This window comes from Hyaena hyaena, unplaced genomic scaffold, assembly GCF_003009895.1.
Source record: "Hyaena hyaena isolate Hyena2069 unplaced genomic scaffold, ASM300989v1 scaffold_104, whole genome shotgun sequence".
Taxonomy (NCBI): Eukaryota; Metazoa; Chordata; class Mammalia; order Carnivora; family Hyaenidae; genus Hyaena; species Hyaena hyaena.
Window position 1 is genome coordinate 2,379,771 of NW_024080736.1, and position 23,584 is coordinate 2,403,354.

A 23,584-nucleotide genomic window follows, 5' to 3' on the forward strand; every position below is an offset into this window, starting at 1 on the left:
CTCTCTCAAAATAAATAAAATAAACTTAGAAAGAAAAAAGAAGTATACAATTCAATGACTTTTATTAAGATTGACAGATAAAATATGGGATGCCCAGTTAAATTTGAATCTCAGATAAACAACAAATTTTTTTAGTGTAAATATATCCCATGCAATATTTGGGGCATACTTACACTAAAAATATTTGCTACTTATCTGAAATCCAAATCAAAGGTCTTTAGGACTGTCATCTGAGACTGTCCAAAACAGACCAAATAGGACTGTTTTTCCCAAGGAAAATTCTAGTTTTTTTGAAATGTCATTTGTCCTAAGCCTCATTAGTCACTCTTCATCATGCCATGTTCTCTTGCCTCTTATCTTTGCATATGCTGCTCCCTCTGCTTGGAATGCTGTTCCCTAATTCTTTAGCCAGCTAACTCCTCAGTAGAAATGCCTCACCCCTCCTTCCCAGGGGCTCGGACACCTTGCTTTCTGGGCTTCCACAGAACTTGCCACACCATATCGTGGGGGGCAATAAGTAGTGGTAAGAAAAGGCTCTTCTAGGCCCCAACTAGCACTAGCTGTGTGCCCAACCTTGGGGGACCTACTTAAGCTCTCTGAGCTTCCACTTCCTCATAGGCAAGTTAGGGAGAATAATAGTATCCGCCTTACAGTGTTTGTGATGATTAGATGTTAACACAAATAAAGCACTTAGAAAATGCTGGCACACAATTAGTGCTCAGTCAATGTTAGCAGCTAAAGAATTAACTTTCTTTAAAAAAAATTTTTTTTTAATATTCATTTTATTTTTTGAGAGAGAGAGACAGAGCATGAACAGGGAAGGGGCAGAGAGAGAGGGAGACACAGAATATGAAGCAGGCTCCAGGCTGTCAGAACAGAGCTGAACTCGGGGCTTGAACTCACAAACCTGCGCTTGACCTGAGCTGAAGTCAGGCGCTTAACCTACCAAGCCACCCAGGTGCCCCAAGAGTTAACTTTCTTAAAGCAAGGCCATCTTTCATGCATATCCTCAGATCAAGATGCTTCAGCCATACGTGTCAGATGAATTCTGAATTCAGGGAAGGCTGTTTTCCCGCTACTGTTTACGCACCAGGCATGCTGTTAAGCACCTTGACATGTAATATTTCAATCAGATCACTCCAAGACTGGGCCCAGGTAGCTAAGGACCAGCATTTCGCCAGTATAGCATCCAGTGTCCTTGAATGACCCTTTCTGATTGCCTGAGAGCCCTTCCCATCCTTCTGGCCTGCCCTGGCTGGGCCTGGAAAGTGTCTCCACTCTCAATGCTAGGCTAGAGGGTTCTCAGCCTCACCAGAGCCACATTACCCATGCGATCTGTAAACACTGAGAGATTCAAATAACACACACCACCTTGTCAGACTGCTTGGATGCAAGAAACAAACCAAGCCCCGTTGGGGCAGCCAGTCTCCTGCTTCACTTAAAAAATGGTTTCACTTTTAAAAAACGAAACCTGGGCCACCTGGGTGGCTCAGTCGGTTGAGCGTCCCACTTTGGCTCAGGTCATGATCTCACAGTTCATGGGTTCAAGCCCCGCGTCAGGATCTGTGCTGACAGCTCAGAACCTGGAGCCTGTTTCAGATTCTGTGTCTCCCCCTCTCTCCTCCTCTCCACTGCTCATGCTCACTCTCTCTCAAAATAAATAAACATTTAAAAAAAAAGAAAGAAAAATGAAATGAAACTCTCGAGCAAATACTTAAATTTTAGGCTAAGTTGTGTAGCAGCTGAGCCCCTCCACTTAAAAATACAGCATCCCTGAAATGTGTAGAGACAGAATGCAGACCTGAGGTTGCCTGGGACGTGGGGAGGGATCAGAGATTGACTGAAAATGGGCAAGAGGAAGCTTTTGGAGTGATGGAAATGTTCTAAGACCAGATCATGGTGATGGTTGTACAACTCTACATATTTACAAAATATAGCAAATATTTACATAAATATAAATATTGCTGAAACTCGGCAAAAAAAAAAAAAGACATTCAGTTAAATCTGAATTTCAGGCACTGTTTTACCTGGACCAGCTGTCTCTGGCCCATCTCTCTCCCTCACCAGACCTGTTTTTCTGTCATAAAGGGCTAATAATCATCCCTGTGCTGTAGGGCTTACATAACAGCACGGGATCATGTGAGGCATGATGTAAGATAACAAAACAGAATAACGGATGTGGCATACATTGAAGAGCTTTGAAGATGGCATGTGGCCACCCAGGTGTGACACAGTGCAGGGCCCTTGGGTCTTCCTGGCACCTGTGTCCCACGCATGCCTTTAAGAGGAGCCGGCTCCCCTTCCCCGGTGCCCTCGGTAGCAGAGGATTTTCGGTGCGGGTTTCCATCTGGCAGAAACCTCCTCTTTCTTCCTCTACCTGCGGTTCTGCACGCTCAGCTTGGAGAGGCACCAGGCCACAGACCAACGCCGGAGCTGGGAATGTGTGTGCAGAGAACCAGAGGAAGGGAAAAGTCCTCCTGCGGACTATCCCTCTCTGGCTTCCTGGTGATTTATCGCTATGGAAACTGAGCTCTTTTCCTCTTTGCTGCTGCTGGTGGGGGGCGCACATTGTTGATGCCATTGCTCAGAGCTCAGAAGTTCCTTCCTCTTTCCTGTTGCAGAAATGCCACAGCAACTTTTGTCCAAGAACCGCAGCTCACACCTGAAGGGCTGGATCTTGGGAAAAACAAGCTCGTTTGATTCCCCAGGGGTGATGGGGGCCTTCTGGGTAAGCGGAGGCCCGAGAACAATGCAGCCTCCGGGGCTGAACTGGGGCCCCGGCTTTCCCCCTTCCTTCAGCTTCCCTAGCTGCGTTTTAAAAATGGGCTCTCGGGCAGTCGCAGGTAGCATTGTGTTAGCGGCAGAGAACTTAAAGTCTTAAGTCCCTTTGTGTGGGCAGAGCCTTTCTAACAAGGGCCAGGTGGATGTGATCATGGGCAGGGCAGGATCTCTTCCATTGCATGTGCCTACCCACTCGCGGAGCTCCCCCACCCCCCACCCGAGAGAAATCTGTTCTCGGAGGGTAAGGCTGGCAGATGGAGGGCAGATGCGGGAGGGGGGCGGGGGAGATGTAAATGCCTGGGTGATTGGTGTTCAGAGAGCAGGCACACTGTGTCATCACTTCCACATTCACGTGAGTTTCAGGGGGTGTCACCTGGGGCTCGGTGAGAGCTGGCTCTGCTGGGGTGGGCCCAGTGCTCAGGCCATTGGCTCAGGGCACCCTGGGCCTGATATCACACCCAGGTCCTTGATGGGAGGACACTGGGCAAACGATGAGTGGGGACCCCAGAGACAGTGAAGGAAGCTTCCTGACCAGGAAGGAGTTCTTGAGACACTGTCAGACTCAGCAGGCCCTTCTCTGACTGCCCAGGTAAGCCATGGCCAACCTCAGGGACCGTCTCTGCAAGCTAGCCTAAGGAATGGGTCTTTGGCCTCATCTATGGGGGAAGAGGGGATTAAGGACACCTTACATTTATCCCTTCATTGTTCCAGAGCTCCACATGAGGATCATTTTCTGGTGCAACTGATCATGGAATTATCTGCGAGGGAGACATTCCACTTAAGAGCTGGGGCATTTCAGTGTATCTCTAGAATAATGTTCAAAACCTTGTCTTTACCTCCTCGAACATCCATGCTCTTTCCTCGGTCTCAAAATGTTTCTGTTCACTTTCCACCTAGGATGTCCCATTATTTGGAACATGTTTGTTCCTTGCCACCCTGAGAGAAGATTTCCAAGTTTTTTCCAGGTTCTAAGTAGCAGTGTGAATATTCATGTTTTATTTTTGTCAGTGGAGTGGCCTGAACTCCTAGATCCCAGGAGGGCCCCAGCGTGAGGGAGAAGCAGATAGTGACAGACGTGGTCTTGCCAAATGCCTTCAGAGCAGCTCAGATCACCTCTTCCTTTCAGTACAAGAAAATGAGCCTCTTGGAGGAGAGCGTTCGTGTTCTCCCTGATTTGCTCTGTGCCCGTGGGACCAGCAGAAACGCAGGACTCTCAGGGCAGCTGGGCGGCTCAGTCAGCTAACCGTCCAACTCTTGGTTTCAGCTCAAGTCATGATCTCGAGGTTTCGTGGGTTCAAACCCTGAGCAGAGCCTGCTTGGGATTCTCTCGTTCTCTGCCCCTCCCCCACTCACACTGTCTCTGTCTCTCTGAAAAGAAATAATTAAACTTAAAAAAAAAGAAGAAGAAGAAGAAATGGAAGACTTTCACGTAATGCTCAGCTTCCCCATCACCACCTGAGTAAGTGGAGAACTAGAGAGTTGAAGGCCAAAGGGACCGCTGAATGTGGGTCAGAGAGCAGCCAACCAGAAGTTGAATCCTTCAGTGATAGGGAACTGGTCCATTTTTTAGAAAACAGAGATTTTGATTGAGATAATAGTGGATTCACATGCATTTGTAACAAAACATATAGGGAAAACCCTGTACACTTTTCGCCTTGTTCCTCCCAATTGGTAACATTTTGCAAAACTACAATATAATATCACAAGCAGGGCATGGACGTTGACGCCACCCATGATCTTATTTAATCTCCCCATTTTCGCCTGTATTTTGTGTCTTTGTATGTCAGATTCTGTGCAGCTTGGTCACTCATGTAGCCTTCTGGATCTGCCGCCACAGTCCAGATACAGATGCAGATACCGATGCGCTTCCCGCCCCACCCCCACCCGCAGCCTCGGGAAGCCATCTGCCCTCCGTTCACAACATTTTGTTACTTTATTTATTTATTTTAAAATTTTTTGTTACCTTAGAAATGTCAGAGGTAGAATCACATTTTAGGGGATTGGCTTTTCTCGCCCAGCACATTTTCCTGGAGATTTGCTCAGTCTGTTGTTAATAGTTTATTCCTTTTTATTGCCGAGAGATATTCCATAGTGTAGATATACTACTGTTTAACCATTCACCCATTGGAGGAACTCTGGGCTGATTGCAGCTTTTTTGGAAAAGCTGGAATTATAAATAAAGCTGCTGTGAACATTAATGTACAGATATTTGTGTGAACACATGCTTTTTTTGAGAGAGAGAGAGAGAAAAAACCAACAGGGGAGAGACAGAGAGAGGAAGAGAGAATTCCATGCCCAGGCTCCATGCCCAGCGAGGAGCTTGATGCAGGGCTCTATCTCACAACTATGAGATCATGACCTGAGCTGAAATCAAGAGTCAGAGACTTAACTGACCGAGCTATCCAGGTGTCTTAACATGTTTTTTATTTCTCTAGACAAATGATGTCTTTTGAAACAGCTCTTATTAGATCTCATGGTTCATGAGATGGAGCTTGAGATTCTCTATCTTCCTCTCTCTCTGCCCCTCCCTGGCTCATGTGTGTTCTCTCTCTCTCTCTCAAAAAAAAAAAAAAAAAAAGCCAGTAAAAAAAAAAAGAGTAAACAGCTCTAATTAAAGCAGATCATTGAAGTGTGATGGATCCATTTAGAAAGCCCCACATGTTCTCACATTCTCAGTATTAGAAGTGTTTACACAGGCTCTCAACTTGGTCCTAAATCACATGAACCCCACGTCTGTCTATTAGCACTGTTTCCTGTGCATATTCTCATACCCCAACTTGGCTGCCTTTTTTATTTGTATGCATCTATTTATTTTAATTTTGTTTAATCAGGTAATGAAGCTCTAAAGAAACAGGAAACATCAAGACAGTTGTATAGAACAAATTGAAGGATTACATCCTAGAATAACCTTGGTAAATAAATATTTCATGCTCTGTGTTCTTCGCCTTTTTCAGACTCTAACTCCTTTGGTCTTTGTTCAAAGCCAAAGATTTTCCTATTGTGGGGCATTTCAAGAAGCCCTGAAATGTTTTTCTTCTTCTTCTTCTTTTTTAATTAAAAAAAATTTTTTTTTAACATTTATTTTTGAGAGAGAGAGAGACAGAGCATGAACAGGGAAGGAGCAGATACAGAGAGGGAGACACAGAATCCAAAACAGGCTCCAGGTTCTGAGCTGTCAGCACAAAGCCCGGCACAGGGCTTGAACCCATGAACCGTGAGATCATGACCTGAGCCAAAATCGGATGCTTAACCGGCTGAACCACCCAGGCGCCCCTGAAATGTTGTTTTTCCTAAGGCATTTGTGCAAGGAGTTCAGGCCTTGGAGTCAGACATCCAACACTCCAACAGATTTTACCACTTAAACTGGCTGTGGCACCTTGGGCAAGTGTACTAACCTCTCTGAGAGTCTTGTTTTTCTCCTGAAAAAACTTCAAGTCAATTAACAGAAACCCTTCTCCAAGTCAATTTAAAATAATGCAGGGCTGGGGCACCTGGGTGGCTTGGTTGGTTAAGCATCCGACTTCAGCTCAGGTCATGATCTCACAATTCCTGAGTCTGAGCCCCACATCAGGCTCTGTGCTGACAGCTCATAGCCTGGAGCCTGCTTCAGATTCTGTGTCTTCCTCTCTCCCTGCCCCTCCCCCACTCACTCTCTCTCTCAAAGACAAACATTAAAAAATAAAAATTAAAATAATGCAGGGCTTCACTGAAGGTTGTTTGAAGGGGACTTTCTATCAGTCTTGCTCTGTCTCCCTCACTCTCAGATGGGCTCCTCTCTTCTTGAGTTCTGTGTGTCACATCCGGGACTTTTGTCATTCTGCCCCCCTTGCTGGCACCACATGAGACTGTGAGCTCTTTGGCTACATTTTGTTTTGCTTTTTGTTTTGGTTCCCGTCCTGCTTGCTGTCCGAGTGGTCAGACAGGTCTGCTCAAGTTTCTTCAACGGGGACACAGATACATGTTCATTACTCCGGGAACAACTTCATGGCCCTTCTTAGCATCGAGCCAGAACTGTGATACCAGCACACAAGCCACAGAGGCCACTTAATCACCTTTGCAATGACAAAAACTTCCTTCTTTCCTTTGTCTTTAACCCTGGCAATCAGCAGGTACACTGCTCTGACCCACTGGGCATTGGTTTTGACAAATATTTTCCTTCTTAATAGCTTATTTATCAGTAAGATGAAGAGATGTTCAACATGTACACTTTTCCCCTAGAGAGAGTCCCTGGGGGAACTGGCTTGCACACTTGCCCTCTTGCTGGAGGCTGTGTTTGCCCCACATCAGCCCGCGGGATGCTCCACAGCCCTCTAGAAACATCTCCCTTCCTCCCTCAGCTATCTTTAAAAACCTTCACAGGGGTGCCTGGGTGGCTCAATCAGTTGAGCATCTGACCTGGGCTCAGGTCGTGATCTCACGATTGGTGGCAGCTCAGTGCCTGGAGGCTGCTTCAATGGTCTCTGGGAACTAAGATCAGAAGTGTAATTTTTTTTCTTTAAATGTTTGTTTATTCTTGAGGGAGAGTGACAGAGTATGAACAAGGGAGGGGCAGAGAGAGAAAGACACAGAATCTGAAGCAGGCTCCAGGCTCTGAGCTTCAACACAGAGCCGGGCACAGGGCTCAAACCCATGAACTGTGAGATCGTGACCTGAGCCAAAGTCGGCCGCTTGACTGACTGAGGCACCCACGCGTTCCTGATGAAAAACTCTTCTGATTTAATTGTCCCACAAATCACAGATTGCACGTACTTCTCCACAAGGGCTCCAGGACAGACCTGGTTAGATGTCTCGCCGAAATCCAGGAGCCCTGTACCTAACAGGTTTTTATGGTTTTGACAATCTAGTAACCCTGACAACAAAAGAAACCAGGTGTGACTGTCATGACTTTTAGAAGAGCCTTGCAGGTGTCTGGGCATTTCCAGCTCTTGCCTGGAGGCCGCAAGTGCCCTCTGCCGACACTTGTAAGAGTTCTGATGTGATCTGCACCCATCTGTTCTCAGTCCTTGCACTGGGCCCTCCTCCTGTACTGCCTGCTTCATGACGCAGGCCAGGTCTAGCCCTTAACACCTGCCCTGACCCTTCCTGGGCATGACCCTCACAGGCGGCTCTATCAGGCCTGGCCCAGTCTCCTCAGCCTCCACCGTTCCCTAAACTCTGAACAGCTGAGGTCTGAGCCCTCTCCATAATTTCGTTTGTTTGTTTCAACGAAGACTTTATTGAAGCTCTATACACTTCTTTTTTTTTTTTATGTTTTTATTTATTTCTGAGAGGGAGAGAGACAGCGTGAGCAGGGGAGGGTCAAAGAGAGAGGGAGACACAGAATCTGAAACAGGCTCCAGGCTCTGAGCTGGCTGTCAGCACAGAGCCTGACACGGGGCTCGAACCCACGAACCACGAGATCATGACCTGAGCCGAAGTCGGACACTTCACTGATTCACTGACTGAGCTACCCAGGTGCCCCTGAAGCTCTATACACTTCTTTATTGAGGTGTGAGCCATCTTAACTCGCTAGGAAAAGATTGTAGGGGATGCATAGACACACGTGAAGTTTTTACATACCTAATAAATATTCTGCTGGAGTTTTACAGAGGGTGGATATCAAGGCTCCTGTGATCTCTGATTTTAGGATACTCTATCTCCCCCACCTTTTAAACTCGGGACATTTTAGGGGGTTTCAGGTTAGATACTGGAAGAGAACAAGGTTGCCTTCACCCTTCCAATACTTGGAGGCCCAGCCCAGGAATAGCACAGACTTGCCAGGCCAAAACGGTGGAGAGAAGAAGCTTCTAAGAGGCAATATATTAGCAGGAGCTCCTAGTTCCTCTCAAGGCAGGCAATGGAGGGACTGGCTGACAGATGAGAAGAGAACATCCTTTCGGTTCAGGCTTACACAGTCCCGGCTTTTGCTTTCTCCGCAGCTCCGCCAACCAGGCTTCCTGTTCAAGCTGAGGTGATGGTTGATCATAAGAAGTTGACCTACCCTTCTGCCAGCCCCAAGAGAAAGGACCAAGCGCTACACACAAGCTGGACTGAGAGCCACCCCGGTTGGTAATGTTTTAAATATTTTCAAGTATTTTTCTCTCTTAAATCCCCAATGCCTATGTATGCCAGAGGACAAACTGTAAAGAGATGGTATCAGCCAACATTCCTACCTCGTACTTCTCTTACTTTCTATGTTTTCTGCTACTTCTCCTCAGTCTCTAATAGTAAAATATTAGGAGAAGGATGGATTTCTAGAGCCTAAGGAGTTAGGCTTAAGAAGACAGTTTGGAGAAATGGCTGCCACCTTTTCCCGGGCAAAGTAAGGCTCTGGCACTCATAGAGGTGGGAATCTCCAGGAACTGATGGGGTGATATGAGGGATGGGGGATACCATGCCTGCTGGAAAGTCCCCCAAAAGAGGAGACTACGCTGTATTAAAACATGCCTTTAAGTTATAGACAGTGGGCTTCAAAATAATCCCTGCACACAGGGAATACCTCCTGATTCCCTGGGCAGGGAAGGGAAAGTGCCCAGACCTCCCCCCTGATAGTGAGGGGCTCAAAGCTGGGTACATGAAGAAACTTGGGGCTCAGTTACAATCTCAGCTTCATTGCCAATAAAGGGCTTGTCGGGGTTGAGCAGAGAACCTAATCAGTGTTTGTCAGACTGCTTTTTGAGTACATTTAGTATTTGCTCAACAGCCAACTTAAAAACAAACCTCTGGATCAAAACCTGATGATAAGCTGGAAACTGCCTGTACTTTAAACCAAAGTCACTCTTTGTATCTAAAATTCGTCCTACTGATCTTGAGATGTATCACGACCATTCCCAACCCCCATCCCCCCCCCACCCCTGCACACGTTCACCAAGAAGTTGTTCCTGGCAGGGTAATTTTTTCCTTCAACTTACGATAAACCAATCAAGGTTTCCTCTTATTTTAGCGAAGTTTATTTTGTCCTGAATAGAAAGGATAGCGAAAAGGAGAGTGAAGACAAAAATGTATTCCCTTATTATTGTTATTGTTACCACCGCTGCCTGGATGGTATTGAGGGTGGTCACCCTCTAATGGATGTACTTTTGGGTTTGACAAAGGCATCTATGACATCATCACAAGGAAGCCTCATGTCCTCATGGACGTGTGTGGGATACATGAGGGCAGAGGAAGGGGACTTGTAGCTTGCTGAACATTTATATCAAAAGAATTTTGATTAAGAGCAGCCTGGGGCAAATCTCCCGTCAAGTGCCATAGGGCTGTATCTTCATTCACCTACTGAATATTTTTGTTAATGACTTGGATGAGAATCCTGCTGACCTTCTCATAAAATCTGTGGATGATTCAGGGGCGCCGGGGTGGCTCAGTGGGTTGAGCGTCTGACTCTTGATTTCGGCTCAGGTTGCGATTGGGATCAAGCCCTGCTTGGGATTCTCTCTGCGGATGATTCCAAACTGGGAAGAAGTCAGAGGATAAAATCAGTTGTCAAGGAGATGGATAAAGGCACTGGTTGTAGAAGTAGATATCGTTTTTCCACTTTAGACTGATGGGGGAAAATCAGAGAGTCATATCCAGGGAAGGCCACTTCTCACTTTCTGTCTTCTGGGGGGAGCTTCTCCCAGCATGCCTGACTCTGTTGAATAATCTATTGATAAATCAGCCTCCAAATCCCTCGAGGGCAGGGCCAGGACTTCATCTTTCCTGGTGTGTAGCAGGGTGCCTGCTAAGGAAGAGGCCATCCCTCTGCAGGCACATCTTTGCTGTTTGATTAAATGGTGACTCCTAATGAGTCCCCTCCTGCCCTCCTGGTCCTGGGCCAGGCCTGGAGCAGAGCATTTCTGACACAGCCTCCCATCTGCAGCCCCACTTAGTGCCTGTTTTCCCTCAAGTCCCCTCAATAACCTGAGAAAGAAATATATGGGGAACTGTAGTGCTTCGGCCCCCTGAACGTTCTAGTGTTTTTGCACCTGATTCCACTCTGGTATAAGCGTTCCTGAAAAAGGGGGGTCCTGAGTGACAGTTGTCAGATAAAATACAGGATACAGATAACGTACGTCTGAATTTCAGATAAACCAAATCATTTTCTGGTCTGTCCTATGCAATATGTGGGATGTACTTCTATTACAAAATGACTTAGTGCTCTTGTGAAATTCAGTTGTAAGTGGGGATCAGGCGTTTTTATTTGCTAAATCGGATCAGTCCTACCAAGGCGGCTCAGAGGTCATTGTCAGGGGCTTCTCAGGACACCTGGCCCAGCTCACTTCTAACCCAAACCACCGCTCACACAAGAGCATGCAGACCCTTCAAACCACCACCACCACCACCACCACACACACACACACACACACACACACGCACACGCACACACACACGCTTCTTCCTATACTTTTGTGGGCTCCTCAGGCCCTGGTCTCCTCCACTGGGGCTTTGGGTCTGCCCTCCCTTCAGTGCTGTATCTTGCCTCAATGGGCTAGGGGCTGACGCCGGTTTTCTATCAGCCCCCACGTAGTCTAGGTCAGCCTGAGGCCAGCCATGGAGAGCAAATCCGCTGCTGTGGCCCAGTGGCTCACACAGCGGCACCTAGGTAGCTCAGTCCGTCAAGCATCTGACTTTGGCTCAGGTCATGATCTCACGATTTGTGAGTTTGAGCCCCAGGTCAGGCTCTGTGCTGACAGCCCAGAGCCTCAAGTGTCTCCCTCTCTATCTGCCGTTCCCCTGCTCACACTCTCCCTCTGAAATAAGTAAACATTAAATAAAACTTTGTAAAAAAATAACAGTTTATGGAGGTGTATTTCACACACCATAACGTTTAACTGTTTATAGTGTACAATTCAATGGTCTTTAGTCTATTGACAGAATTGTGCAGCTATTATCACACTCAACTTTTAGAACTGTTTTAAGTAGGCTTCATGCCCAGCCTAGAGTCCACTGTGGGGCTTGAACTCACAACCCTGAGCTCAAGACCTGAGCTGAGATCAAGAGTTGGAAACTTAACCAACTGAGCCACCCAGGTGCCCCATTTTTCAGAACTTTTTAATCACCCCAACGAAGAACCCTCATACCCATTCATAGTCACTCTTTCCCTTAACTCTCCCAGCCTTAGGAAACTACTAAGCTGTTTCTCTCTATATATTGATTTGCCTACTTTGGACATATCGTATAAATAAGAATCATATACATGTGGCCTTTCATGTTTCACTTAGCATGACGTTTTCAAGGTTTATCCACAGTGTAGCAGGTATCAATCCTTCATTCTTTTTCCTGCCAAATAATATTCTATTGCATGCATACAACACATTTTATTTACCCATTCATCAGTTGATAGCCATTTGAGTTCCTCTGCTTTTTGGGTATTATTTGTAATGCTGCTATAAACCTCTGCATACAAGTATTTGTGTAAACATGTTTTCATTTCCTTTGGGTATAAATACCTAAGAGTGCAATTGCTGCTGGGTTATATGGCCAACTCTAGATTTTAAACTTCCCAAAGTGGCTGCATCTTTTTACAATCCCACCAGCAATGTCCATCCACACCAACATTTATTATTGTCTTTCTTTTTTTAATTTTGGTTTTATTATTTTTTTTTATTAAATGTTAATTGGGGCACCTGGGTGGCTCAGTCGGTTAAGTGTCCAACTCTTAATTTCGGCTCAGGTCATGACCTCAGGGTTTGTGAGATCAAGTCCCGTGTCGGGTTCTGCTTTTACAATGTGGAGCCTTGCTTGGGATTCCCTATCTCTCTCTGCTCCTCCCTTAACCCCTATCTCTTTCCACCCCCACTCTTCCTTCCCTACCCCACTCCTAGCTTCTCAGAAAAAGAACTTCCTGAGATTTATTATAGCAAGCAGTTTTTACTTCCTGTGGCTAATGAATTGCTGTGTTACAGATCTGTGTGATTGCCCTGGTATTCAAAGGCAGAAGCACAGAATGTAGAAACCATTCTGTTATTCATTTTACCAAGAAGAAGAAGGAAGCAGTGCTGTAAGAAGAAATATAGTTTCTTAATTAGTTACCAAGCAGATATGTGAGGGCTACACACATATAAAAAGCCACGCATCTGATTTTTTTTTTAACATTTATTTGAGAGGGAGAGAGAGTCTGTAAGCAGGAGAGGGGCAGAGGAAGAGGGAAACAGAGGATCGGAAGCAGGCTCCGTGCTGACAGCAGAGAGCTCGATGTGGGGCTCGAACTCATGAACCCTGAGATCATGACTGGAGCCAAAGTCTGATGCTTAACTGACTGAGCCACCCAGGTGCCCCTTAACTGGTAATTTTTAAAAAACTGAACTAGGAAACTTTCCATTTATATATTTTTAATTTTTAATAAGACATTCAGACTTCACAAATAAAGAATAAGGAGCATGATCATCTTTTCAATGGATAAAATAAATGAGGGCGAATATACACTCCAGTTTTTACATCATAGCCCCGGTGAGGGGGAGAGAGGAGGAAGAGCTTGCTAGGAGAACTAGAAAGAGTGGTTCCCACAGAAGGAGAGGGAGAGGGAGACAGGCACAGAGAGAGCGGGGGTGGGGAGGCTCTCCTGTGAAGGATCAGCCTCTTACTGACTTGGCTCCCGGGGTCTCAGCACAAGTCACCCTGTACTATTGTCCCGGCCGGAGTGGGGTGGGTACGACAGACAGTCTTTCCAAACGATTTCCAGCACCTGAGACACAGCTTTTTATTTTAGACTTTCATTTCATAATTTGATTTTTAATAGGTAACACATTTACATGACTTCAAAACTAAAAAAGACACAAGGTTTATAAAGAAAAGCACACTGGAAGCTACAAAAACATTGCTGTTTGTGAAGAGGTGTGTCGTGTCCGTGGGCCAGGATACTCGGTAAGTCTAAGATGTCACTTCTCCCCAAGCAGTTTACAGATTGAATACCATTCCAGCCAAAATCTCAGAAGGCCTTTTTTTAGACAGAAATTGAGAAGTTGATTTTTTTTTAAGTTTATTTATTTATTTTGAGAAAGAGTGAGAGAGAAAGTGCACGCACGTGCACAAATGGGGGAGGGGTAGAGAGAGAGGCAGAGAGAATCGTAAGCAGGCTCTGCACTATCACCGCAGAGCCTGATGCAGGGCTTGAACTCACGAACTGTGAGATCGTGACCTGAGCCCAAGTCAGAGGCTTAACGACTGAGCCACAAAGTTGCCCAGAGAAATTGATTTTAAAATGCACAGGGAACGGGGCGCCTGGGTGGCTTAGTCGGTTAAGCGTCCGACTTTCGCTTAGGTCATGATCTCGCAGTTCGTGGGTTTGAGCCCCGCGTCGGGCTCTGTGCTGACTGCCAGTTCAGAGCCTGAAGCCTGTTTCAGTCTGTGACTCCCTCTCTCTCTGACCCTCCCCTGCTCACACTCTCTCTCTCTCTCCTAGAAATAAATAAAAACATTAAAAAAAAAAATCTTAAAAAAAAAATGCACAGGGAAGGACAAAGGGCCTAAAATAGCTCAAATCGAGACAGAGCAGGGATTGGACTCCAGCGCCCTCAACTCAGACCACAAAATCCAGCATTCTCTGATAGCTGAGAGCCAGTGCCTCTGATGAGCACACCTTGCAGGAATGCAGAAGGAGGCTGCTTGCCAGAGGGATGCCACGACCCAGACTGGTGAAGACTGAACCCAAACCAGTCTGTGCTAGGATGGGCCCAGCACTGAACTTTCACCGACTTTGCCCCCCATCATGCCATGCATGGCAAAGCACCTTGTGTCCATCGCACTGCGATCTGTATCTCTTTCCACCTTTACCTGTTAGACGGCACTCCCTACCTGCCTCAGCCTCTTTAAAAACTTCCCCCAGCCTTTGTTCAGAGTGCGAGCATGAAGACCTTTTCCCTGTGCTGTCTCCCTTGAGCTCCAGCATAAACCCCAATAAAAGGCCTTGTCTGGAACTTCTAGTTTGGCTGCTAGTAAATTTCTGTTCCTTGGAGAGTCCAAGGACCCAGGTTGGTAACAAATGCGGAACAACTAGAACTCTCATACCTTGCTGGCGGCAGTGTAGGATAGTATACAGCCACTTTTGGAAAATAGTTGGCAGTTTCTTAAAATGTTAAAACATACATCTACCATATAACTCAGGCATTCTACTCCTGGCTATTTATTTACCCAAGAGAAATCAAAGTGTATGTCTGTACAGGGGCACCTGGGTGGCTCAGTCGGTTAAGCTTCTAACTTTGGCTCAGGTCATGATCTCACGGTTCAGGAGTTTGAGCCCTGCGTCGGGCTCTGTGCTGACAGCTCAGAGCCTGGAGCCTGCTTCAGATTCTGTGTCTCTGTCTCTGTCTGTCCCTTCCATGCTCACGCTCTCTCTTTCTCTGAAAAATAAATAAATATTAAAATTTTTTTCAATTTTTTTAAATTTCTGAGAGAGAGAGAGAGAGAGTGAGCAGGGGAGGGTCAGAGAGAGACGGAGACACAGAATCCAAAACAGGTTCCAGGCTCTGAGCTGGCTGTCAGCACAGAGCCCAACGCAGGGCTCGAACTCATGAACCGTGAGATCATGACCTGAGCCAAAGTCGGACACTTAACCGACTGAGCCACCCAGGTGCCCTCCCCCCCAAAACTTTTTAAGTGTATGTCCTTACAGAGGCATGTTCATAGCAGTTCTCTATTAGCTCAAAATTGGAAACAACTCAAAATTCATTGATAAATAATGGTTTTTAAAAAAATGATATATTCATGCAATGGAATACTACTCAGCAATCAGAAGAAATTAATAATTGACGATGCTGAAAGAAGATAGAAACATCCACCCCCCGACACACACACATAGTACATATTGTATGATTCTGTTTTTATAAAATTCTAAGAATATAAATGCTAAGAGTTCAAGCCCCATGTCAGTCTCGGTGCTGACAGCTCAGAGCCTGGAGCCTGCTTCAGATTCTGTGTCTCCCTCTCTCTGCCCCTCCCCAGCTCGTGCTCTGTCTCTCTCTGTCTCAAAAATAAATAAAGGTTTAAAAAAAAAATAAAGTATTAATACTTATTTTGGGGCACCTGGCTGGCTCAGTCCTTTAAGTGTCTGACTTCAGCTTGGGTCCTGATCTCACAGTTCATGGGTTTGAATCCTCTTCAGGCTGTATGCAGAGCCTGCTTCGGATCCTCTGTCTCCCTCTCTCTCTGCCCCTCTCCTGCTCACTCTCTCTCTTTCTCTTTCTCTCTCTCAAAAATAAATAAATATTAAATAAATAGAATAGTAACATTTATCTTGAAATGAAGCTTTATTTTCTCATGGTGTTCTAAATCTATTAGCATTGTGTATGAAACAATGACTAAGGTTTAGAAGTTTACTTGGGAACCGGAGGGGGCATTGGGTGGGACATTTATCACCATTGCTTGAAAGTCACCTTGAGAAGCACAGGCTGGTTACAGTATAGAAAAATTGCCTTTTTTACTATTGCTGTTGTTTATTTTTGAGAGAAACAGAGACAGAGTACAAGCTAGGGAGGGACAGAGAGAGAGAGAGAGAGAGACACACAGTCCGTAACAGGCTCCAGGCTCTAAGCTGTCAGCACAGAACCCAACGCGGGGTTCAAACCCACAAACCATGAGATCATGATCTGAGTCAACGCTTAACTGACTGAGCTATCCAGGTGCTCCCAAAAGTTATCTTTGAAGCCAACATTTATTTTAGGACTCATGGTGTAGTGTTTCTTTTTTCTTGCCAAATAGAAATTTGGTAGATGGGTGGGGGTAATTTCCAGTAGGTTGCTAAACAAAAGAGTTTACAATGGGGGAATAGAGGATGCAAAACAACAGAAGAAAAAGAGCTACGTTGCTCTTTCATAGATAGCTTTTATCATAACTTCCATTGCACCATAGGTCAGAGAAAGGAATTGTTTTCTAGCTGGAAGCCATCCCTTCTTGGTATTTGCCCTGCAGCAGAGAAGTCTTTGGTTTCTATTGTTCCAGTTTGAACTTGACTTAGATTTATCTTTCGGCAGTAACAGAGGGAAGTGTTTCAGAAACAACGCTGCCCTCTGACCTCAGTGCAGTAATAGTCTAATTCAGACAATACTGTTAACTTGTCTTCATTCACTCGATTATCCACTCTATTAATGTTTTTTGATCATCTGCGAGGTACCAGACACTGTCCCTGCCATCATGCGGGGCCAGCCAGCCACGTGACCGAGAACCAGCCATTATGGCACACTGTAGAAAAAGCCTCACCCAGGGAAGACCAGGGGGGTGAGGAATGCAGACAGGGATGCAGAGGAAGGGCATCTCAGTGTGGGAGAGACACAGGAGAATTCTGGAAGAGTGGATACGTAAATTGAGTTATGACACGTGAGTAGGAATAGGCCAGAAAAGGAGAGGGGAAGAGTACTCTAGGGAGGGGTATGGCAAAGATAAAGGTGCAGACACGTGATGTGTTCTGGGAACTATAAATTCTGGCAACCAGAATGTAGGGGAAAGGAAAGAATGGGTGAGACACCCGGCTGGAGAGGTAAGCAAGGGCTGGATTGTGGAGGATTATAAACTGACTTTCCCTGGAGGGCAGTGGGGAGCTGTTGCAAGATTTCAAGTGGGGGAATGAAAGCACCTGATTTATGTCTTAGAAAGCTCTCTGTGGCCTGATATACTCTGTATGTTTAAAACTACAGGCTGGAGGTCAGCCACCGAAAGGCATGGATACCTCACAGACCTGCCTTCGTTCACACTGAAACCAACCGCAGAAGCCAGGGAGAGCCTCCTAGGTCCAGCAAGTTCCAAGCTGAGCTTGCCCCACAGTGGCAGGTCTGTCTGGTGAACCTGCCATTTTCTGGAAAAGTCAGCCCTGTCCCATAGCATGACCAGGAAAGGCAGGAGGTCCAGATTTACACTGTGTGGAGAGGCCCATTGGGTTTGGGGTCAGGAGATGGGGGATGGCTCAGGGAAACTGACAGATCTTGTTGGGATCTCTCCACAGAGGGAAGCCCTTTGGGTAGAGGTTGGAAGGAGGGAAGAACCCTCTCACCCTGCCCTGAGAAGGGGCTCTACACCCAGGTGAGACAGGAGGGTCGGGAGCACTAAGGCAAATGTCATGTGTAACTTTAAAACAAAGAGTCTGCAGTCAGTGGCTGGTCAGGAAGGCCAGTCATTTCCTGAGGGGATATCAGGCCAGCCCATGCTTCATTGTTCCCAGTTTCCAGCAATGGCAGCCATTACCTGACCAGCACCGTGGCCAGTCCCTCTGCCTGGAGTGCCAGAAGTTACAGAGTAGTTTCTCTGCTTTCACAGGGCAGATTTATCAGTGCCACGTGGGAAGTGTCTTCTGCCCCAGGGGCATGGCCCGAAGACAGAACTAACTGCCTCAAGTCTTTGCTCTCAGGATGAAGCTGGAGGTGGCCCAAGAGGGCAAGATGTGGCTGGGAATTCTGCTGGCGCTTACGCTTTGTGAGTTTTTATTCTCTTTCCAACATTCCTTAAACTTCATGATAATCAAAGCTAATGAAAATCAGCATATTTCTTCTGTCTTTTCCAGGTCCAGGCCTTGAAGGACAAGAAAACTGTAAGTTGTAAAGTTTTCTACCTAGCTTCGCTATCTTTTCAGGATTCTTAAACCTCACAACAAATCGCTTGGGCTTCATGTTTATAACAACTGAGAAAAAACAACTGGCATTTTTGGAAGGCTTTTAGAATAAAATGCTTCTTCTAAGCCAAGTTCTAATCAGCATGTTCTAGAAGTCGCATGCATTTTTTTTCTAGAAACAAGAAGATGCTATTTGTTACGAATGGGGAAGTGATTTTAAAAAAAGGAATGATTTCATAATTTGGTTTTTGTTGTTTTACCATAAATTTCTTATCTTTTATTCTCCCTTATCCCCCATTGTTTTTGTTCACAAATGAGGTATCATCAATTTGTTAGATTCATGAAGACAGAACATAAATTGTTATGACTTTTCCTTCTAAATGATCTAAAACGGGTATTGGACTTTGCTTCCCATCGAGCTGTGAAGCTATGATAACGTGTGTAATGTTTTGTGCTTGCGCCCGGGAAGGGGGGCGTCTGCCTATCTTTAAAGACTGGTTTATCATCCACTTTTAGAGCTAATTCTGAATCTTTAAGACAAGATAAGATGCTCTGTTGGATCTGGGGGCTAAATGGGGGGAGAGCCCACAGAAGAGGGTCCTCTTGTCACTCGGCAGAAGAACAGGCTTGACTGGGCTGTAGGCGGTTGTTTAGCTCTTCGGAGATGATGTGCACGGATGATGCTTGTTTGCGGAGCCCGGGCTTAGAGCAGTGGCTCTGGGATTGGGAGCGCCAGCATGGCCACTAGCAAAGCCGGTCTGCTGGTCTCCTGTCCATGTGCTTTAGTGGGCATTTGACTCCCACGGCAACTCATGGAGACGAGATATCCATGATCTTTGTAAGCATCCTAATGGACTGATGATGTCTCTGTGACTCCAAGGAAATAACCAACTGGCCCAAGTGAGAGCCAGTTAGCAGGCACTGGCACTGGCCACTGTTTGAAGTATGCCTCTCTGTCTGAAGCCATAGACCCAACTCAGAGCTTAAAAGCCACTTTCACTTTGCTTCTTTGTGCTTTTTTCCACCCAAACTGTAGAATGGGGATGATAAGAAAATTGATCCCATAAAGTCTGTACAGAAGATGAGATTAGATAAAAGGAGGTAACTTACCTGCGGGGCATGCAATGGCTAACAATAGTTTATTTTTTTTATTTAAAAAAATATTTTTTTTTAATGTTTTATTTATTTCTAGGAGAGAGAGAGACAGCATGAGCAGGGGAGGGTCAGAGAGAGAGGGAGACACAGAATTGGAACCAGGCTCCAGGCTCTGAGCTGGCTGTCAGCACAGAGCCCGACGCAGGGCTTGAACCCACGAACCGTGAGATCATGACCTAAGTGAAAGTCAGACGCTCAACCGACTAAGCCACCCAGGCGCCCCAATGGCTAACAATAGTTTAGTAACTGGTCCTAGCCCTCCACAGTCATGGCTCCTGCACTGCCCCTGCATGTCTGCTGCTGTGCACATACCCCCAGCTCTCCGCACCACGCCCTGCAAACACGTGGGTTGCTGGGCTTCTGCTTCCCAGGACTTCCCGTCTCTCTCGCCTTCCCTACCTCACATGGTAGTGTCCCACTCCCTCCCCAGGGCTCCTGGAGAAAGGCCTTTGTACTGTCAGGGAAGACCTCTCAGAACTCTAGGACTTGAGCAGGGAGACTCTCCCACTGCTTCCTCACCTTGTTTTATGCTTAAGGAGACGGAGGCTCAGGTGCCACGAGGTGCTTGTGTACGGTCAACACTGGGCGCTGGTAGAGTGAGGACTAGGGCCGGGTCTCCAGTTTCTCAGGTCACCTGACACCGTGCTGACCACACGTTTGACACGCATGACGTGACAGCTTGCTCCACATTGCCGGCTCTGTGGCTGAGGTCCTCGCTCAGCCTGGGCCCTCTCCCTTCCTTTTATCCCAGGCTCGCCCTACCCAGCTCCAGCCTTCCCGCCTGCTGCGGGAGATGACCTCAGCTCCGTCTTCACAGAAAACACGGCTTTCTGGAGGGAACTCCCTCTACTTCCCGCCCTGCCCTGGCTACAGGCTTATCTGTCTCCCCACCCATCCTCCTGGCTTCCCTCCCCACTTTAGAGATGTCAGTCCCTGTGGCTGAATGGGGTCAGCCTGTCCACCTGGGCTCTGAGCCCATCACTCATTGCCCCGATCTCACGCTATCATTTATTCAGCCTGCCACCCCACTTTTCATATCTCTGTTCCCCACCCCATTCTGGCTCTTTCTCTTCAGTCTACAAACACAATTCATAGTTTTTGTTTTTTGTTTTTTGGGTTTTTTTTTTTGGTTTTTTTTTTTTTAGGAGAAAGAAAAATCACAAACCCACCTCCCTCCATTATCTCCTGAACCCCTCTGTGTATCTACTCCCCTCCTCCAATTTCTGTCAAGGCCGGTTTATAACTGCTGCCTCTGCTTCTTCAGCTCTTAGTCTTCCCTCGCTTAGTACTCTAGTCTTAGCCCCACACCTCACTGCCACCAGAATCCTCTCACTAAGGGATGACCAAGAACCTTGTACTAACCAAATGCCATGAATACCTCCAGCCCTCACCCCTCTGGACCCCTGTGCTGCCTTTGCACAGAGCCTCCTTCCTTGACCTTCTAGACTCTTCCTTGGTTATTCTCCTACTCCTCTGACAAACCTTCCTCCTCTATTATTAATGACAGTACATTCATAATGTGGTACAAGTATTTCCACTGTCTAGTTCCAGAATATTTTCATCACCCCAGAAAATAAGCCCTTTCTCACCACTGAATATTCTCAAGTCCACCTCTTCCTCCAGTCTTACTGCTCTGCCCTGACACAGGTTTCGTAGGTTTTCACCTAAACTATGGTCCAGGATATTTATAGGCCTCTGGTCTCTCCCTTCAGCCCATAGTGACCTTTTTTTTTTTTAATTTATTTTTAATTTTTTAAAATTTAATTTTGTTTTTTAATGTTTCCTTATTTTTGAGAGAAACAGAGCATGAGCAGGGGAGGGGCAGAAAGAGAGAGGGAGATGCAGAATCCAAAGCAGGGCTTGAATTCATGAACTGTGAGATCATAACCTGAGCTGAAGTGGAATGCTTAACTGACTGAGCCACCCAGGGGCCCCTCATAGTGGTCTTTCTAAAGCTCCAGTGTCATCCAGTCACCTCCCCCTCCCAAATACCCTGCTGCAGGCCCAGCTTGTTAGCATCCTAAGCAAACCCTCTGTTCTGGAAACTTGTACCTAGCCCGCCTGGCCCCCATATTCCGGTGCCTATAATTGTATGTGCCCAGAATGCATTGATGTCTTGGTTCTAGATAGTTTGGCCATAAACACCTTTGCTGTAAGCATTTTCGCTGCATTACCAATAGGCCGGAAGGCAATTTGTCATGCAAGTTTAAAAAAATAATTGGTTGACAGCTGGTTTTATCAACTGGTTGAGTTTGGTTTCATTTCTCCATTGACATGGTGCTCTGTTCTTATGTTAATAAATCTGAGCCCCCATGATGAGATCATGGTGGTGCAGAATTTTGAACCCATACTTCCCATAGAACTTTGGAACAGCTATCAGTGGACATGTGACAATCTGCCAAGAACAAACAACAGTATAGGAGGCAATACACTTTCACAATGTAGTACAAAGCTCTGTTACAAATATACATCCTAGTATTTGGAAACTATACCCTTCTCTCTCTCTCTTTTATTTTTTTTTAAGTAGACTCCACACTCAACATGGGGCTCGAACTCATGACCCAGAGATCAAGAGTTGGATGCTCTAGGGACACCTGGGTGGCTCAGTCAGTTAAGCGTCTGACTTTGGCTCAGGTCATGATCTCACGGTTCACAAGTTCAAGCCCCTCATCAGGCTCTGAGCTGTCAGCCTGGAGCCTGCTTCAGATTCTGTGTGTCTCTTTCTCTGCTCCTTCCCCACATGCGCTCTGTCTCTCTCTGTCTCTCAAAAATAAATAAACGTTAAAAAAAATACTTTAAAAAAAGAGTTGGATGCTCTACTGACTGAGCCAGCCAGGCAGCCCAAAACTATACCTCTCATAATAAGGAAGAAGCTTTAGTAAAAAAAAAAAAAAAAAAAAAAAAAAAAAAAAAGAATGAGGAGACCCATCACTAAGCAAAAAACAAAAACAAAAACACTATAATACCATGAGCGAAAGACTTTGAAGACAAATTTTTAGGTACAATCCACAAAATAAAATAAGTTATTTACATAGAATTGCCATGAATCTTCTACACACAGTTTAAATGTATTCAATTATTTTTTACAATAGTTTTTCTAATTTTGTTATTCATTTTTCAGGTTCTTTTATGTCCTCTTTCACGAATGTCCCTCTTTTATGTTTCATGATTTTATCTTTTATGGCAAAATGGCTTTAAGACAAATTAGTTATGTGGTGAAAATGTTTGCAGCGAAGATCCTGACCATGAAAATACCAAATCTGTGATCTCTCACACCCCTGTGCCCTGGAACACACCGTTTCTGCCCGGAGCACCCTACCACCCGTTCTTGGCCTGATCCAATCTCTGTTCAGGGGTCACTTCCTTCACACTTTCCTTGGCCTCCACAGAGCCACCCTTTTTCTGGGGGTCTTAATTCACTGTGCTTCAGTCATCTGGGTCCCCACCAGTCCGTACAGCCTAGGACCACAGGGATGATTTCTTTCTCATCTTGTAATCCCAGCACCCGACACAGGTGCTCACTAAATGTTTCACTGAAGGAGACCCAAATTGAACTTGGAGATGCTTGAGGTTCAGATGAGATGGGTCCACACAGTCGCTGCTGAGCACCAAAGTTCATCAGGGGCTCTATGCTAACTGGCTCCCTATAATTTTCATGACGACAATGGAGAGACCACCTTTCCTCCCCCTCCCCCCCCCCCCATTTCTGAGTCATTTCCAGGTTGGCCAAGACACTGGCTGAGTCATGATGCCTCATCTTCCCAAGAAGAATGAGCATCCGCTGACTGGGGGCTTGAGGTACAGGGAAGCAACCCCTTCTTTCAGGGTCCCGGCATTTGGCATGATGTTCCCTTATCTGTGCTGTGGTGACTTTGTTACCATGGATCCCCCTCTGTCAGCCTTCATCTGTCCAGGTTGAAAAGATCTGACCTCTCTAGGTTGCTGCTAACCCCAATCTTTCATCACAATCGTTCAGTAAAGAAAGCTGTGGATCCTTTTCTCTAGAACAAATGCACACTTGCATATACTCAAAGGTGGTTTGTGGGCCCCCTACCACCCACCCGTGAACCTCCAGGGGGCTCAGGGAGCCTGGATGTGAACATGCACTCTGTTGTGTAAATAGTGAGACCTGTACACAGTAATCCAGCTTGGCTCTTC

The 23,584-nt window shown here is 46.1% G+C and overlaps 1 protein-coding gene across 7 annotated transcripts in view; it reads left to right on the top strand.

The window, feature by feature from the left end:
* The first annotated feature begins 3,186 nt into the window (after positions 1 to 3,186).
* PECAM1 (platelet and endothelial cell adhesion molecule 1) overlaps positions 3,187 to 23,584 on the top strand; it is a 72,499-nt gene continuing 52,101 nt past the window's right edge. For 3 of the 7 annotated variants that reach the window (XM_039236005.1, XM_039236003.1, XM_039236006.1), the window contains exons 1-2: positions 17,882 to 18,135; positions 18,224 to 18,250. In XM_039236005.1, the coding sequence (XP_039091936.1) occupies positions 18,072 to 18,135; positions 18,224 to 18,250 (91 nt within the window). In that variant the 5' untranslated portion in view covers positions 17,882 to 18,071. Of the gene's footprint in view, positions 3,371 to 8,699; positions 8,826 to 17,125; positions 17,207 to 17,395; positions 17,497 to 17,668; positions 17,746 to 17,881; positions 18,136 to 18,223; positions 18,251 to 23,584 lie in introns of those variants that run through there. The other 4 variants (XM_039236000.1, XM_039236001.1, XM_039236002.1 and 1 more) reach the window with 4 other exon arrangements.